Source organism: Gregarina niphandrodes, assembly GCF_000223845.1.
Source record: "Gregarina niphandrodes unplaced genomic scaffold scaffold00046, whole genome shotgun sequence".
Classification (NCBI taxonomy): domain Eukaryota; phylum Apicomplexa; class Conoidasida; order Eugregarinorida; family Gregarinidae; genus Gregarina; species Gregarina niphandrodes.
This window is the reverse complement of record NW_011645814.1, coordinates 49,731-66,962: the sequence shown is the minus strand read 5'-3', so window position 1 is coordinate 66,962 and position 17,232 is coordinate 49,731. Positions and strand designations below refer to the sequence as shown.

General features: G+C 53.5%; 9 protein-coding genes across 9 annotated transcripts; 4 read left to right on the top strand and 5 right to left on the bottom strand.

The window, feature by feature from the left end:
- Positions 1-479: 479 nt before the first annotated feature.
- On the top strand, positions 480-2,240 carry GNI_157120 (hypothetical protein; the record flags this gene model as incomplete). Its single annotated transcript, XM_011134658.1, has 1 exon — positions 480-2,240. One exon carries the CDS (start codon positions 480-482, stop codon positions 2,238-2,240), a length of 1,761 nt encoding a protein of 586 aa, XP_011132960.1.
- Positions 2,241-2,336: 96 nt separating this feature from the next.
- On the bottom strand, positions 2,337-4,331 carry GNI_157110 (hypothetical protein; the record flags this gene model as incomplete). Its single annotated transcript, XM_011134657.1, has 2 exons — positions 2,337-4,167; positions 4,252-4,331. 2 exons carry the CDS (start codon positions 4,329-4,331, stop codon positions 2,337-2,339), a joined length of 1,911 nt encoding a protein of 636 aa, XP_011132959.1.
- A 267-nt stretch (positions 4,332-4,598) lies between these two features.
- GNI_157100 (hypothetical protein) lies at positions 4,599-5,765 on the bottom strand (the record flags this gene model as incomplete). Its single annotated transcript, XM_011134656.1, has 1 exon — positions 4,599-5,765. The coding sequence occupies one exon, from the start codon at positions 5,763-5,765 to the stop codon at positions 4,599-4,601; it is 1,167 nt and encodes a 388-aa protein (XP_011132958.1).
- Positions 5,766-9,247: 3,482 nt separating this feature from the next.
- GNI_157090 (putative transmembrane protein) lies at positions 9,248-10,033 on the top strand (the record flags this gene model as incomplete). The annotated part of the gene is made up of 1 exon (XM_011134655.1): positions 9,248-10,033. The coding sequence occupies one exon, from the start codon at positions 9,248-9,250 to the stop codon at positions 10,031-10,033; it is 786 nt and encodes a 261-aa protein (XP_011132957.1).
- Positions 10,034-10,504: 471 nt separating this feature from the next.
- On the bottom strand, positions 10,505-12,734 carry GNI_157080 (hypothetical protein; the record flags this gene model as incomplete). The annotated part of the gene is made up of 2 exons (XM_011134654.1): positions 10,505-11,156; positions 11,230-12,734. 2 exons carry the CDS (start codon positions 12,732-12,734, stop codon positions 10,505-10,507), a joined length of 2,157 nt encoding a protein of 718 aa, XP_011132956.1.
- A 22-nt stretch (positions 12,735-12,756) lies between these two features.
- Positions 12,757-13,294, top strand: GNI_157070 (putative transmembrane protein; the record flags this gene model as incomplete). Its single annotated transcript, XM_011134653.1, has 2 exons — positions 12,757-12,912; positions 12,953-13,294. The coding sequence occupies 2 exons, from the start codon at positions 12,757-12,759 to the stop codon at positions 13,292-13,294; spliced, it is 498 nt and encodes a 165-aa protein (XP_011132955.1).
- Positions 13,295-13,518: 224 nt separating this feature from the next.
- On the bottom strand, positions 13,519-14,586 carry GNI_157060 (putative transmembrane protein; the record flags this gene model as incomplete). Its single annotated transcript, XM_011134652.1, has 1 exon — positions 13,519-14,586. One exon carries the CDS (start codon positions 14,584-14,586, stop codon positions 13,519-13,521), a length of 1,068 nt encoding a protein of 355 aa, XP_011132954.1.
- A 146-nt stretch (positions 14,587-14,732) lies between these two features.
- GNI_157050 (hypothetical protein) lies at positions 14,733-15,404 on the bottom strand (the record flags this gene model as incomplete). Its single annotated transcript, XM_011134651.1, has 1 exon — positions 14,733-15,404. One exon carries the CDS (start codon positions 15,402-15,404, stop codon positions 14,733-14,735), a length of 672 nt encoding a protein of 223 aa, XP_011132953.1.
- Positions 15,405-15,646: 242 nt separating this feature from the next.
- Positions 15,647-17,095, top strand: GNI_157040 (LPS glycosyltransferase; the record flags this gene model as incomplete). Its single annotated transcript, XM_011134650.1, has 1 exon — positions 15,647-17,095. The coding sequence occupies one exon, from the start codon at positions 15,647-15,649 to the stop codon at positions 17,093-17,095; it is 1,449 nt and encodes a 482-aa protein (XP_011132952.1).
- Between the last annotated feature and the right edge of the window lie 137 nt (positions 17,096-17,232).

The following is a 17,232-nucleotide window of genomic DNA, read 5'->3' as shown; positions in this document are numbered from 1 at the left end:
CCCCCCCCCCCCCCCCGGACAACTTGGCTTGGACCTTGAGTCAACCTAGCTCCACCTATACCCAGCTCAACCTCCATTTCAGCCTTGTCCATTTTAGACCGACGGAGGCGGACTCGCCAAACGGCGACCCTTGGCCTGATTTGCTGGTGGGGAAGACTCATAGTTACGAGAGTGATTTTTGCTGAGATGTATCGGCATCACCCAAAGTATGCACAGTTCTCTTCCCACCCCCCGCCTTCCCACCCCCCGCCTTCCCACCCACCGCCTTCCCACCCCCGCCATACCTTTTCTTGACCTTTCCCCCACACATTTCGGGATGTGTGGGGGAAAGGCCAGTGTAGGATGGCGTTTCCCCCAAGGATTTGGGGGCGAGGATTTGGGGTGTTATCTGTGAGTGTCCGTGTAGTATTGGTATAGTAGTTCCAAGAGTTACCCCATACGTTGGTTGTCCTGGATTTGGTCAGAGCATAGAAGTGCCAATGTTGGTAGAGTTGCCTTGTCGTTTACAGGGTCTTGTGCAGCGCGTTTCGATGAGTGTATTGCGGCAGATCCGCCGCGATCTGCATTTCTGTAAAGCTTTGCGGGAATTATGTAAGGTGATGAAGGGTAGATCGGCAAGTGCGGAGAATGCGAACACCATAAATGCAATCGATGCGGAGACGGCTCAGCAGACGGACCTTGGGCGGTTGAAGCGTTGTTCGGGTTATGCGGAGTTGGCGCATCTGGATGAGAGTTTAGAGGATTGGATGGTGGCGTTGACAGAGATTGCTTCGCAGTTAAAGACGTTGACATGCCTGGCGTTGCAGATGACGAACCATGCAATGGTGAATTGGCCTGCACGTATCTTGTCTAGTGCTATCGACGTTTGGTATCTGGACTTGCCCGGTGCGTTTTCGGGCATGTCCGAGAGCTACAAGGACAAGGCGGACCGGCTTCTAGGGCCTCCGCGACCAGGTGTCAGTCGTAGCGTGTCGCTGCCACTGTCGCCACCGCTAAGGCAGAAGCAGTGCATAACTGAGCAGCTAGTCAAGCTGGCACGCATCAAGTTCCATATGACCAGCCGGACCGCATCCTCCAGCCGCAAGTCCATGGACGAGGCGGTGTTCGGGACCAAGGATGTACGCGCACGCGCCGCCTCGCTGCAACCTTGTTTGAAGAGAGTCAAATCCTTTTCCCCGATGTCCTATGCACCGTCGGAAATGACCCCCAGCCCCACTCGGTCGCAAGTAATTCCGAACGTTCTCTTCAAGGGCATTTTCGACAAGATGTACTTCAAGGCTGTACACGGATCCCGAAACATGTATGCACCTTACCTCGACCGATTCGAGGATTTTCTGGGGCCGTACATGGAATTCAACGAAGATGGCTGTACTTGCTGCTGCGCCCTCGGCAGCCTAGACTACCCCGAATTTCACAACCTCGCCCAATGCGCGCTACGAATCGCACAAAGGGTACAAAAATACGCGTCCAACCCCCTCGTGGCATTGCGCCACAAGTCGGCGAGTGCCGCACAACCGAAAGTCTCCTTCATGAGTCGTTGGATGCCCGCTGCGGCCACTGCCAACGGAGTCAATACCGTATTGGAGAAACAAGAGAAGTTAACACAACTTGCAGAAAATTTGATTGCTACCAAAATTAGTCCTCATGTCCACTCGGCCCTCGAGACTAGGATCTACAAGGCGGAAAGCTACGTCACGCTGCTCAAAGCGTACGTTAACGAGCTCTCGGTAACCTTCCGAGAGCTCGAAAAACTCGATTTGGAGGCGAAACAGCTCATTCACGCCAAAGAGTGCGTGTCTAAAGAAGGCATCTCGAACAAACCTTCAGGCGGAGAAGAAACTCTCTTTGGAACCCCCAACTTCAAGCAGTACCATGATGGGGACAGTGAGATCAGAAAGTCCTCCAGCGCAGCACCACTATCTGCAGGCCTACGGAGCAGAGAAATTGGCATGAGAGCAGCAGTTCTCGTCTCCGAGATACTTTTCCCGGCAGCGTTTACCCCCCACGACGCCATGAAGAAACCACCAAGCCTGGCCAGTGACAGCCAGGACTCGGGCTGCGGGCGCGGCAGTCGTCACTACTACCAAGGCCCAAACGAGCAGGCAACCCGCAAGCCAACAGACGAAATCCCCAGCATTGGAAAGATCATGATGATTTTGTCACAATGGAAGCGGTTCATAGACCCACACCTCATGACTCAAATGCATCTGCACCATCTGGACGCAGACGACGGGTGCTAGCGCTCTCTGTAAGCCCGTCGCAAGGCGAATGGTCGTTATTGCACACGTGTGTGCAATAATGATTCATCGAATTCGGTCGGACACATATATTTACATTTATTGGTTAAGCTTCTTTGCTCGCTTATCTCTGGCGTGATGCTTGTCGACGGGCTTAGTCTTTTTCGGGTTGGTCTGCGGCTTCGGTATGTAGCCACCTTTCCTTTTGTCCGGTCCCCACATTCTGGGCTCCTGCGGCAGATCTTCTTGATCATTCTGTCTGGCACTTTCGCTGTTGGTTGCGGGCGTTCTGTCGGGGTTAGGGGAAGGGACGCCAGCACTGGGGGGAAGCACGTCGGTCTTCTTAAACTTTTGTCTGGCGTTTTGGGCCTTCCCTGCTCGCCATTCCTCATTTGCCCTGCGCGCTTCCTCAATTGCCAGCTGCTCTTTTTCAGCTTCCTCTCGCTTCCGTTCAAAGGTTTCCAGCTCATCTTGGGTTCCCCAGGCATGTACACCTGCCTCTTCAAGTTCGCCCATATTCGCCTGTTCACGGGCCATGCGAATAGTTTTGTTTTTAGCGTCCCACCCCTGTGCATTGATCTTGTAGGGCTCCGGGGCCCTTTTGGCCGCCGTTTGTGTCTTGGCGTATTCAGTAAGAAGTGTCAGAAGCTTATTTGGGGTGGTTGCAAAGGAGAGGTTCCTGAAAATTCTGGGCATTTTTTTGCAGAACGATTCCGGGTCACGAGCCACGGACTCAATTGCAACCTGCCAGGATTCCGACTGGCACAGAGCATAACGATAGCATGCCAACAAGTAGCCCTTCCGTGGCACTTTCTGCAAGTTGCCTCGCTTCTCCACCAACATGTCTTGGATAATTTTTACTCGGTCCGTTTCCTCGTCCGTGAAGTTCGGTTCGAACAAGTCTCGCTGGGCGCGTTGCTTCACCTGATTTTCCAGCCGCTCCTCGGCCTGCTCCTCCTCATGCTCCAGCGCCCGATCCGCGCCTAGAGTCCAAATGTCCAGCAACGCATCCAGGTCAGATCCGGGGCCGTAAGTGGACTTGAGTCGTCGCGTAAACTGCGACAAAGGGTCAACGGGGACGGCGCTACAATCATCCCAGATGGTCACCAGAACCAACGAGAGGGCCGTCAAGTTCTCCAGACTGTGCACAATACCCATACCACCTTCAGGGCCTGGTTCAGTACCACTTTCGGAATACAAAGACACTGGGAACAACCATTCATCCAAAAGGGACCCCATAGCCCTGCAGGTCATCTGCACGCGAGCCAACTGCTTCGCACGACTCTGTCCAACAAGGGTCAAACGGCAAATCATGCAACTAGCGATTAGTATGTCACAGCGATCGTAAAACGACGAGTCTCCAATAGCATACAAAGAGTTGACCAAATTAAGTGCCTCATCCGCCGACATTACAATCGAGCTGTCGAAGGAGAATTTGATTGTTTCCATCAACAAGGACAGCGTCGAAAGATCAGCCTCGAGGTTCCACGAAGGTTTCAGTCTGTATCGATAAAAGTACAGGTTAAGGAATTCGACCCCGGCTACTAAGCCTTCGATGTTCTCGACCCGGGTGCCAGTGGCCATGGCAACTATAATCTCCTTCAAAAATTCGCAATAAGAAGCACGAACATCTTCCTGCCGCTTGCACAACAAGCCGCATACACGACCTAGCGCTAACGCTCTTTTGTCACTTGCTTCGCATCCAAACAGAGACACTATCAAGCTGTACGTCTGCGAAATATCCAGATCCAAACAGTCCGCAACGTTGCCTATCGCCAAAGCCATTTCGCAGTCCATCCCTAACCAGGAGATTGACGACTTGAGGTATTCCTTCAAATTCGCAAACGCGTCCAACAGACCCTGTGTAAGCCCGTACTGGCTTGCTGCTTGACATAACTGCGAATATACTCTCGAACTCACCTCACCATACCTGCACCACAATTCATACTACCCACACACATGGGAGCGACACACATGGGAGCGACACACATGAGAGGCCGTCATGTGCACTCACCTCGCGCTTCTGATGAGAACTTCTATCTCCACAGGAATGGAAGACAAACAGACGGCATACAGTCCGTCAATGGACTTCATTTTCGAACGAGAAAAAATTAGGCCGCTCAGTGGAGAACAAGTCGCTCAGTGGAGAACAAGCCACTGAGTGGAGAACAAGCCGCTCAGTGGAGAATAAGCCACTGAGTGGAGAACAAGACCTCAGTGACCACTCATGGGATAACTTACTGCTAACCCGACGGTCCACCACGGGCTATTCTGATCCTTGAATTGGGCGCTGAATTACCGTTTAACTTGTCATTGAATTGCAGGCTTTTGAGGGGTGGCTTAACAACTTGAGGGAACGCGTCAACTGAGCAGTGTTCGGACACCCTGCTCAAGGATCCACCATATCCTTATTAGAAGCACAAGGAGGAGAAGGACGCGAATGTCCAGGTTTTGCAACCACCTAATCACAGCTTGCGGCTCCAATCCAGTCAGGGCAGTAGACAACGGCGATGAAACGGCATCGGACAAGTCGTGCGACCTACCGCTCCAAGGGTCGCCACCGGTCGCACTTCGAAGGATGGTGACAGTCGCGGAGGATGAGGTAACTCGCCGCCTGTTCCGTTTCGGGACCTCTGGTACGATTCGCCTTGTCTTCTCTGCAGTCTTCTCTACCCTCGTTTCTGACGGCTGGAGGAAAGAGATGTTGAGGAAGAGGTTGCTAATGCGCGCCAGAAAGGCTTCTCTCGAATTTTGCTCCCGGTCCAGGCCTTCCTTCCACCTATCCAGATCCAACTCATCAGTCTGCTTATGTGTTCCGCTATCCGTTGCACGGGGTGCTCCGAGTGATGTAGAAACGACGGGGTCAAGGGATGCACACTGACCGGATTTGCGTCGCTTTTTGTCTCTGGCCTTTGTAAATCTAGATATAAATCCGGACCCGAATCGGGGTTCGAATCGGGGTTTAAATCGGGGTTTGAACCGGGGTTCGGATGCAAGGGTTATTAAAGGTCCAGAGGAGTCGCTGGCGGGGTGTTCCCCGTCCATCGGTCCTGAGAAAGGTTCTCGGCCGAGTCGTCCATCTAGTATCTGTCGGATAATGTCGCAAACTTTTCGCCAGTTAGAAAAAGTATCATTGAATAACTTGCTCTGGAATATAACCACCTTGTGCAAGCAAATCTCACATTCGAGGACCACATGGGTCCAACCTTCTATATTAATTATGTCATTTCTCATTTCATTATCCCCGGTTCTCATTTCATTATCCCCGGTTGAGGAAAGAGCGTTGATGATACAACCAGTTTCGCGACAACTTTTCTTTACATCTGAAAGGCCATTTGTCTCTAAAAGGCCATTTGTCTCTTCGATTTTCTGACCATAAACCTTCGCACCAGATATCAAATAAATCCTAGACTTTACACAAAATGAGTCTTCATAATTCCGAATCTCAGTAACAGTCTCTATCAAAACTTCAGTATCACTTATCACTGTGGTCGTCTCCCTTTCAAACACTTCATACGAATCTGCCATAAGCAACTTCCGGATCCAATAGGTTTCAATGGGTCGATAATAATGTCGATAGCCTGCCCCATACTCAATTAAATCGCAGTTTTGACGTCGCAACAGTCTACAAAACACACCACACTATCCCGCACACACTCTGTGCCGCACACACACTGTGCCGCACACACACTGTGCCGCACACACACTATGCCGCACACACACTATCCCGCACACACACTGTCCCGCACACACATCGTGTCGTATGCTACTCACTCAATATGGAAGTCAGGCGACGTCAGCAACATGGATAACGAGCTAATCGGTGCCCTGTACGATCCCACATCTTCCTTCCGAGATGTCTTCTTCCAATACATTTTTTTTCCGCCCTGCCACTTAGCCAATCTATTTGCCGGAGATATGTCACCCTGCCCGGCACTTTACTGACTTGGGCGCCACCCCGAAAATCGTACTGCACCACCATGTGCCGAGCGGCTTGGTAGATCAAGTCAGATCACAACAACTCAGATTTTTTGACTGCACCAACCCACTACAACCTCGCGGCGGCCACCGACGGGGCCGGAGACCAAACCCTTTGTTACCAACCCCTTCTCTGATGCTGTTCTATATCCCGGATTACTTCCGTGTTCTCGTGAGCAATCACGAGATTCCTGGCCCCTCCGAGTCGCAGACCTTCTCAGCTACTGAGTATTGCTGCAAAAGCCTGCAAAACGGAGGTTCAGACCTGTTCGAAGACCGAGGGCCTCGGCCAGGCCACGTCCCCAGACCATGTTCCGACCACGCACCACGAAATCCATCCAGACCTCAAACTGCCGCGGCTGGATTAAAAATCTAACGGCCGCGGGGACGGCCAGAAGATTCTTGACTCCGACGTCACGCTTGGGCGACACGGTGCATTTATGAGCTCCACCAAAACGTGTGTGCTCGGCTATAAAATGTGCTGCCAGTTGTGAAACCCACCGCGATGCATTGGACTACCCTATCCACAAGATTAAACTACCGTAGACGAATCATCCGACGACGGCGTTATAGGTGAAAAGGACTTTGGGATGAACCCTTTGAAACAAGCCCTGTGGCACACATTCCGCACATGGAAACTGCACCGGGAGGTCTAGAGAAAAACGCAATTCCAGGCCACATGGCGACAGCTACTGGATACACCCACATATAGTTTGAAACCATATAGTATGAACCTATCTGGGGATGAATCCGATAGGTGTCGCCATGTGGCATAGAACCATCCTACTCACTCGCTCTTGGATTGCTTTGGTTTTAAATACTTTTTTTCAAAGCAAAAAAAAAAACTTCTCCTTTGTCTGTTCTGTCCTGTGGTTTTGTCTTGTGGTCGAAAGCAACCACCCCAACTATCCGCTACCGAGAATGTATAACGTTCATGATGTTGGAGTTGATCTAACAACCTGGAACCGGTTGACGCGCCCTCTCGGCATCTCAGCTGAGGGACTGTGTCACTCCATGTTTGACTACATGCTCATGTCACTCAGCTGCTGCTCGTTTTCGGCAGCAACGGCTACACTAGGGCTTGATGTGTCAGGGCCCCAAACGTGACGGGTCTCCTTGTATTACACTAGGCAACGTTTTCATGCTGTACAGAACCTCAACAGGTTCTGAAGATAGGGTCCGGCAATCATTTCTTTCAACTGCTGTCGCACGACGTTCGCACGACGTTCGCACGACGTTCGGTTGAGCACCCTGATTAGCAAATCAGTCAAACTTTCAACGCGTCTAAGTAAAGTGTGAACAGGCATATTTTCATTCCGTTCTCAGCTAGCCAGATGGAACATGTCACAGTCCTCCCACCTCAGACCCATTGATTTCGTCCTTCAATCTTTCGTCTTCAATCCGCTCTTCACATCTGGAGTAACTGCCATTAACAAATCCACCCCCGTACGCTTTTCCAGAGGAGTCCATCCGTTTCCAATGGAACATTTCACGTGCAAGATAGTGCACCCATCGGTGATGGAAACAGCACCTGTGCTATCAACGATTACAGCCAGCAGGTTCCTCCCGCAATGGGAGGATCGCTGGTGCTGTTTCCCGTCTCAGTTAGTCCCAGTTCGAACGTTTTTTGGAACATAAAAGACGTTGGGCATATTTGGGACAGCGCACGCATGTTTGCAGCGCATCACTAGGGGGAGAGACGTTTTTACAAGGGCTGAAACCAGGAATCCAGAATGCTACCAACCCAAAGAGATCTCCCTCCCTCCTTCCTACAAAACCTCCTCTAGTGGCGGAGAGCCCAACAAACCTACGCCGGAGTTCTTCCCAGTGGCGGGAAGAACGGAAAAATCTTGTTTGTTCGCCTCCCCTTGTCGGGGAGATATCGAAAGAGGCGTAACCTCGAGAGGATGTGGTGTTACCGAAACCTCGAAAACAAGTGTGTTGGGCTCGTGAATGGGCTCCATGTGTTTTGCCTTGCCGCCTGTATGTAAAAAAAATGCCCCGTGTTTGTGTGCGCGCGCAAATTGAACTTTTTGTTACTCGAAGCCCACTAGCCCAGAGTGGAAGCTACGGACGCTAGCGACCAAAACCTCAGGATATAATCCCGTCTTACGGCTCATTTTAATTCGAGAAAACACTCGCAGACCCGCACAATGTGCAGCCCGCGTAACCGACATGAAGTCCTCAATTAGATCGATCCTCAACTAGACCGATCAAACCTGTAAGGGGTGCGGTCGGTGTCCCGAAGGAGAGCATGATCTATGGTTGGTTGAAGTACTGAGAGGCGGCACACGTTTGAGTGACCGGTGTGCGGTTGTGACAAGAGTGTCCTCTTGGCGAGTGATCGGTGCAGTGTTGCGTGCGAGGGATGGATGACACCAGTGGAACGGCATGGCAGCTCGTGGTCTCGTAGGAGGTTGTTTGAAGTGTCGGTGGATGGCGACCTGACGTGTTTGTCTTCCGAGTGCTCCTTAACAGCAGACTACCACAGGGTCGGTCCAACGCACCGTAGAGTCGGTCCAACGCACCGTAGGGTCGGTCCAACGCACCGTAGGGTGGGTCCAACGCACCGTAGGGTGGGTCTAACGCACCGTAGGGTCGGTCCAACGCACCGTAGGGTGGGTCCAACGCACCGTAGGGTCGGTCCAACGCACCGTAGGGTAAGTAGGCCTTCGATTTTGTTCGCGTCGCACAGCAAATTGAACCTCGTGCCTGAGTGTTCCGCCCAAGCTGTAGCACGCGCGACGAGCTGCGACGAAGCTGAGTGTGGCGATGCAAGACTGACGTATTGTCCGCCTTATTACCAGGCTTAATTGAAGGCTGTTTCACGAGCAGGTGTGCGGCCGAAAAGGGCGTTGTTTAAAAAAATAGACAGTCCTACCTCGTTTCAGATCTCTCCTGCGTCCACGCTGGATTTTACGATTAGTACCGAGTTCACAGAACGTGCGTTGGAGCACACATCGCGGGAGCACACATCTCGAGGAAGTCGTGAGTCAGGGGGCAGAAGGGCAGGAAGAAAAGGGGGACGAGCGATGTCTGAAGTATTGTTTGTGAAGCAAGTGGAGAGTGAACGGCGGCGGCGAGTGCAAGCGTGGTATGTGTCTCCGGATGAGGAGTGGAGTGTGTCAAGTTACGCGCGAGAGCGGTTTTTGAATGGTTGTCGAGTGGGAGCTGCATCGGCGATTACGATTGGTGCGTGTGGAATGTATGAGAAGGACATCAGTTGGGGTTACCGGTGTGCGTGGACATACACGGTGTGGTGTGGTTTCTTATTGTGGGCATTGTTGGGTGTGTTGGACGGGATTTTGTCGCTGAAGAAATCGGGCATTGGCGCCACTTCGGCCAAGGTCCACGCTGTGTGCATGTTGGCGTTGTTGGTGCTGGCCACTTTATCCCTGGGTGGCTACACAGAAGCGCGAACGGATGCTGTATTCACTACCGTTTTCGCTGGAGGTCTACTCTTCAACGCTCTTCTCGTCCAAATTTACTTCCGCTCCTTCAGCGGACTTTACGCTCCAATCTGGCCCAGACCTTCCGCCCCCACTGTCCTTCCTATCTTCGCAACCAACCTACTAGCTGCTGCCGTCTACTGCGCTTGCGTCGGCATGCAGTTCCAACCACCCAACCTTACTATACTCCGACTACTTAACGCCTTCCGAATCGGCGCCTGGGTCCTCTGGCTTCTCGCCGCGTGGGCATACTTCAATGTCATCGCACTTACCTGCGACCCCAGACTTAGACACGACCCAAGAATATACAAACCTCTCGAAAAAACACCCCTCACCAAACGACTTGGCACACCCAACCTCGTCCGATAACACACAGAGACCCAAACATCTTAACACACTTACTGGACGTGCTCGCACTTACTGGACGTTCTCGCACTTACTGGACGTGCTCGCACTTACTGGACGTGCTCGCACTTACTGGACGTGCTCGCACTTACTGGACGTTCTCACACTTACTGGACGTGCTCTGCAGACAGACAGATAGACGTTCACAGATCAAAAATGATCGTTCTACGGTAGTTAGAAAACCATCCGTAAATATTTAGTTTCATAGGCACAAATATTTTATAAAGTACAGTCAGACTCCACAATCCCCCAAGAGAAAATCTCCCAAGAGAAAATCTCCCAAGAGAAAATCTCCCAAGAGAAAATCTCCCACGGCCAGAAAACACGGCCAGACGAGCTAGCTAACAGATAGCCAACGAAAACTAGGTTACGGAAACCAATAAAGCAGACCAGTCAAAAACCAGCACCTGGTCGCCGCAGAATCATTAGCTCGATTTATATTTGTTCAGTCCCACAACCATCGGCCTTGGGTCCCCACAGCATGGTGGATTTGGTAGTGATTCCATTCTGATCTAGTGTCTGGCTGCGTTGCAAGGGTTGGTCGGGCAGAGGTGCAACAATTCCATACGACTCCAAATGCAGACAGTGTCCTGCTGCGGATCGCTGCCATGGGAAGCCTCCCTCAACCACGACCGCGGCCAGGGACCTCAGACTCGGGTCGGCGTCGACATTGTCATGAGCGATTTCGTCATGAGCGATTTCGTCATGAGCGATTTCGTCATGAGCGATTTCGTCATGGTCTGTAACTCTGGTTCCAACAATCAACAGTGGATTTTCAGCCACCTCTTCCCTACTGAGTGTGATCAAGTGGTCCAATAGCCTGAGTGCCGCCTCCAGATTGGCCAGACCCGTATGTTTATCGCACATGCACAACAGTCTACCCAGACCTCGCACACGAATAGCCAACTCCACAAACTCCTCGCCCTTCCGCCATCGTTGCACTAAAGCCCCTGCCTCAGCGTTCCGGACCAGTTGCGCCGCCGTAGCCCGACGTCGCTCTTCAGCCACCTTCTCCAGTTCCACCTGCCGTGCCTTCTCGAGCTCCTTCTCCTTCTGTTTTTCCTCCAACTCCTGCTGCTGTCGCCGCCTGAAAAATCCGCCAGTATGTGTAAACTTCTCCCCAAGAGCGAGTAATATGTGTGTAACAGTGTGTTCTGTACCGCTCTCTATCGGCTTGTAGAGCTTGACGATATTCTCTCTGTTGTTGTTCCCTTAGAAGTCTATTTTGTTGGATTGTATCGGCGTGTGTGCGGAGTTCCTGCCGCACAGGTTCCATAAGGTTGTTGAGGTAGACGGCGAGGCGGCTGAGATCGGTGCGCAGATTGTCTAGGGGGGTGTTGGTGGTCAGGGCAAGGAGGAAGCCTCGCAGGATGGCGTGACGGGGCAGGAGGGTAGGGTCTAGATTGTGCGGTGTGCGGATTTCTGGCGTAAAAGAGTGCTGTAGAATCTTCACAAACAATTCTTGCTGCGTCTCGGCGTCCAGCGGTAGACGATTGGCGGCGGTCGTGTACCGTCTTCGTCCTCCGCGGCTCTGCACCATGTTACCACCGCCCATGGTATTACTCGTGCCGGAGTGCGTCATGTTACCGCCGCCGCCCAAGTGCAGACTAGAAACGTCAAACTCGTAAGGCAACAGGCCGACGAAGGACAGCAGCTCGCCACCAGTCGTCGCCGGACGCAGGTCCACGTCCGCCGTCAGGTCCGCCATCGGTGACTGCGCAACGTGCACCAGGAAACGCGGCCTCAACGTCTCTGCCAACGCACACACGTGTGCGACAGCCGAACCCGCCCGTGAACCGTGCACCAACACGACCAACACTGGCAAATCGCGCTCCCGCGCCGCTGTCATCGAACCCGCCAGCTCCAGCCCACTCTCAAACGCCACGCTCAATTCTCGCACCAGGTCACGACCCGGTGCTGAGAAAATCAACGACCGCACGTACTCAACCAAACTCTCCAAACACAACCGCAACAAATTCAACCACCAACGCTCCGTTCCCGCCCCGGGCAACCCCACTCCCGGCAACCCCAACCCCCCCTGCGCGCCACACACATTCCTGCCACACACATTCCTCGCCGGCCGCCGCTGCCTCAAACCCGGCACCTCCTCATCGTGAGAACCCGCCGCGCCCACCCCTTGGCCGATGGAGTAGTCCGACGCGTCGCCGTCCGAGTCCAAACCCTCTGCCGGGACTCGACCCCCCGACGACCCGCTAGCGTCCGAGTCCTGCTCGTCGGGGGTCTGCCCGCCATCCCGGTGCTGGTCATCACGAACCTGATCCTCGTCATCCAGATCCGAACCCTCAGCACCCGGATTCTCATCCTCGTCGCCCGGGGTCGCCTCTTCCGGACCCGCGTCGCCAGCTCTTTTCGTTCCAGTTCCAAACTCGTCTACAAAGTCGTCTACAAATGCGTCTCGCTCACTTCCCAGCTCTGTATAATCGTGAGGATTTAATCTGGCTCCATCTAGTCTGTCTCCATCAAGCGTGGCCTCATGCCGGCCGCGGTCCTGCACCCGATCTGGCACATCCCCACGTGCCTGACCAGTGGCGTTTCGGAGTTGCCTCTGCAAACCTTGATCGTCCTGACTGTCCTGTTTAGGCGACACGCGCGGCCCGTTGATGCAGTCTGGAGTCCGCGGTAAAGGCGCGTTGTCATCGTCCATTTTTTTTATGGCCAGACGACCCATGGAGGGAGCGAGAGGAGCCGTGGTGATAGACGTCCTAGAGGAGGCGAATGACAACAAGCTACTACAGCTGGAACAACGGGTGAATGAATTGAAAGGCGTCACGGGGATCTTGAAAGACGAGATTGATGAAGGCAACTCAACCCTCGGTAATCTGGTAGGTGATTGACTCCTCACAATAGCGACATGCTCTTTAGACAACGGAAATGTATAATGCAGCCTCCAAGGTGAAACAGACTCTTAAGCGCATGGCCTTCCTAGGATCTTATAGGGTATGTTCTACCCCACGCTACGTTCTATCGCACGCTACGTTCCATACGCTCTTCTTCCCTGCACCCTATCCTATGGCCGGTTTCCCACGTTATTCTGTCCCCTTCCTATCCCTCCCCTTCCTATCCCTCCCCTTCCTATCCCTCCCCTTCCTATCCCTCCCCTTCCTATCCCTCCCCTTCCTATCCCCTCGAGAAGTGAAAAGACGGCTGGACTGTCATTGTAGACCACTGGACATCTTTGGCTGCTGGCTGGCTTTATTGGAGTAGTTCTGTTCTTCCTGTATTTGGTTTTGTGGACAGGTTCACTTTTTCGATTTTGAGTGAGTCCTAAGCCTATTACGATTCTAAGCAATCAACTGAATTGTACCCAGCTCCAAATGGAGATAAGAACGGATGCAAATAAAATGGACGCGGATAAGAGAAGTATTGAGTCCGATGAGTATATCTATGGATGAGATTGATGTGTCAAAAAAAGCGCAAAAGATCCGCACTCAAGGCTGGTACGTAAAGCGGGGTAGAATTTCAATTCCATGATAATCACCCCTATCGATGATCACTCTCTTTTGTGACTGAGGGGATCTCCTTGGGTACCAGGTGATGGAATTCCAGTGTTGTGGCTCTGGCAGTTTGGAGAAGGCCTTTTGGATGAGTGATACTCGGGAGCCAGCTGCGCTATTGGATCCAGGTGTGCTGGTGGAGGGTGAGGGGTTGCCCTGGAGAGATTGGAGGAGTGCTGCTGTTTTGGAATATCTTTCCTTCTTCTGTCTATTGGGTACCTGAGCGGAGAGCGCCGTTGGAGCTTTAGCAGACGAGGAAATGGGAGTCTTGGCGGTGTCATGAAGGTCAGTAGTACCTTGAACTCTAGTTCCATCAGCTGCTGCTGTTGTCTGGGCAGCTGCCTTGCCAGCAGCTGCGCCTAGACCTTTGGATTTGGAAGCGCGTGTAATAATGGCTTTGACTTCTCCATTCGGGCCTTTCTGAACGACGCGTTGGTCGGGCAATGTGGGGAGTCCGCCGGTGAGGTCGAGGGCCTTGCCTTGGCCCCCATGTGCCTGTTTGGACCAATACGTGACCGGCACTTTTTCAAAGCTCTGGCGCATGACAGTTCGTTCTTCTCCAGGAATTGTAACGACTTGTGGAGGTGGTTGGTATATCTCCTGACGAGGCGGATCACGTACAATTGTCTGTTTCATGACCGGGCGGTTTTCGTAATGAACGTGTGGGGTCCGCACGACACGTGGTCCATATGGGCAATCCGTCATATTCTGTACAATTTGAGGACCCTGCTCCAGGTGTGCGTGTACATGGCAGTAATCTGAACTATGGTGATGCCGTGCGTACTCACAACCAGCAATCACACAACTTGCTGTCGCCGCGCCACATAGACAGGAATACACCGCACCCTTCAGTTGCGTAAACGCGCCTGCCACATTCAGACATCCCAACGCCATAACACTTGCCCATAATCCGTACGCGAACCGCCGGTCTGCCTGCTCCTGCGGACGAGGTTCCTCTGTCACCAATCGCTGTGCCGGCCGGTCTACTTTCCCAGGCTCCATGCAAACGTCAAACAAAATGGGGGGAACAGACCAACAACCCCACAACACGACCAGATGACCCAGATGACAGGACCGCTACATAGGACCCTCCCCCCCCCCTTGACCCCCTGGCAGCTGTTGACTGACCGCCGCTGTCATGGTGTGATCTACTCTTGCATAAATGCAGAAGCGTTTGGGGTGTAAAGAGCTTCCGCAGTGGCCACGATGAGAGCGACATTCTTGAGACTGTCGACCACAACCCGGTTATTGGGGTGAAAGCGGACGGCCTTGCGCAGACTGGCTTGTGCGGCCAAGTAGTCACCTTCTGCGATTTTTCGTCGGGCGAAGAGCAGCCAGTAGTCGACTTGGTGCGGGTTATGGAGGATCAATTTGGCTATTAGGTTGTCGAACTGTCTCGTCTCGCCCAGTCGCAAGAGCACGTCCATGACAGTGATGTCTACCTTCTTGTCCTTCTTGAATTTGTAGCAATTCTTCACCGCCTCGTCCGCAATCACCCTCTTGAGCCGTGACCGCGCTTTCGCCAAGTCCGCACGGAGCGACTCTGAGCTGTTCGCGTCCTTCAGCTTGCTCTCCACGCGACCCTGGACCAAGACGAACAACCCCAACCGGAAGGCGAGACTCTCCATATATAGCTGCAACGCTTCGTCGTCTGATGACTTCCCACAACCGTTCGTCAAAGCCTGGTACGACTCCTCACGCACCAATATCGAACTAGCCTCCGCTTCAGACAGGACTTCGTGCTCCACCAGCTCCGCAATCGTCACCTTGAAGGCCACTTCGCGCTCCAGGGCGCCTCGTCCGCTTATCATTCCGCTCATGCCAACTTAGTATTTTTTAATCGCCGCTGAGAGCTCTGGACCGAAGGTACTGTTTCCTCCACCTGCGCCAGTAACAGACTGAAAGCTTTCGCTGCAGTTGCATGGCTGCGACTTTCCCTCCCTCCGTCCCTGCCTCCTCGTCATGACGTAAGCTCCTTTCCCAATGCCTTCATTTCAGGTAGGGTCGCAGTGAAATTTATGGCATGAAACTACACACTGCGGTATGGGGCTTTTTAGTGTTGATGGTATGTAGTTGTTCCCATGTAATTGCGTTACCTGAGTTGCACACGATTGAGTCGCAGGACATGTTCTCGGATGAGTTTGGGCCGTGCGAGATCCTGTGGAACCTTCCGTTTTATTACGTGAATTTGGACCGCAGTGTGAAGCGGCGCGAGTATATGGAGCGTACATTTCCGCATGCGACGAGGATCCGTGCAGTGGATGGCCGTGATCCTTCAGAGGTGATGAGTGCAATTAACTTTCCTCCGGATGAGCGGGGTCGGGGGTGGAGCCCTGCGGAGTTTGCACACTATACCAAGCGCGTGTTCGGAGCCACGCCAGGTGAGCTGGGTTGTTATGCGAGTCGCTTGGACGCGCTCAAGCAGATGTACGAAGACGGCCACGAGCTAGCACTGGTTGGTGAAGACGACGTGGACCTGAATATGTGCCGTTTCTGGACAAGCGACCTGGCCCGCATTGTGCGGCAGGTCCAGCAAGAAGACGCCGACTGGCACTTGCTGCGCTTGCAGTGGTCCGACAAATATGCGCATATGCAGACCATTCGAGATCTTCACCTTGACGCCGTCGATGACTACCTTGACGCCTTGGTCGAGGCCACCGTCAACTGGGCCCTAAGAGAGACCGTTGGACCCCAACCGCCCGCCGGACGGGACCTACCGAGACCGGACGCAAGGCTGGGCTCTTTTTTGTCCGACGCAAGGCTGGAGTGGGCTATGGACCGCGCGCAGCAGGATGTCAATATGAAGGGCTGGGTCGACACACACCCGGCTGAGCCAGCCGACACGGACGGCAGGATCCACTCCCACCCGAGGGTCCACTCGGACGCGAGAGACCACTCCGACTCCATGGACGGTCGCCGAGGTCGGCTGGACCTGCGGGACGACAGGCAGGTGCGCCGGGCTGTGAAAGAGCGGTGGCTGGGGCGGTACCGCGAGACCGCGGGCGACTGGGTCCTGCCCGCTACTGGTCGCTACGCCCACGGCTACGGGACCGTAATTGCTCTCTGGACGCGGAAGGGCGCTAAGGCGACCATTGACGCTCTGAGTAGCGCGCCCAGCACCAACGTTACAGCCACGGGACGAGGACACGACGGGGAGGGTGCTCCACCACGTGGCGGGCAGGGCCGGTGGAGGTGTACGGGGGAATGTATTGCGGACTACCACTTCGAAGAGGTCAACGCACCACACGCGTATATCCCGCTTCCGCCCTTACTGCAGGTCGCTTTGCTCCCACCTGAGCAGGGCACCGGCATCCGTTCTCGACCTGAGAAGACCTACATAGACGCCCTCGCCGAACTCACCGGTTTAGGTCGCAGCTCCTCCGATCTTAAAACCTATATGCGGCAAACCCGCTTCACGGAGGAGTGGTTCCAACTTATCGAAGAGCACGTGCGCTGCAAACTACAAACCCCCAGGCGACGAGGCACGGCCGCCAACCTACGCGGGCCCTAATGTCGCTGATAGTAAGGCCTGGATTCGAACGCCCGCTTCGGCTTTCAAGCCAAGTCGACCTTCAGCTCGTTCAACTAAACATTGCCATACCCCTGGTTTCAAGGTGAAAGACCTGTGGTCTTCAATGCCAGACCTTT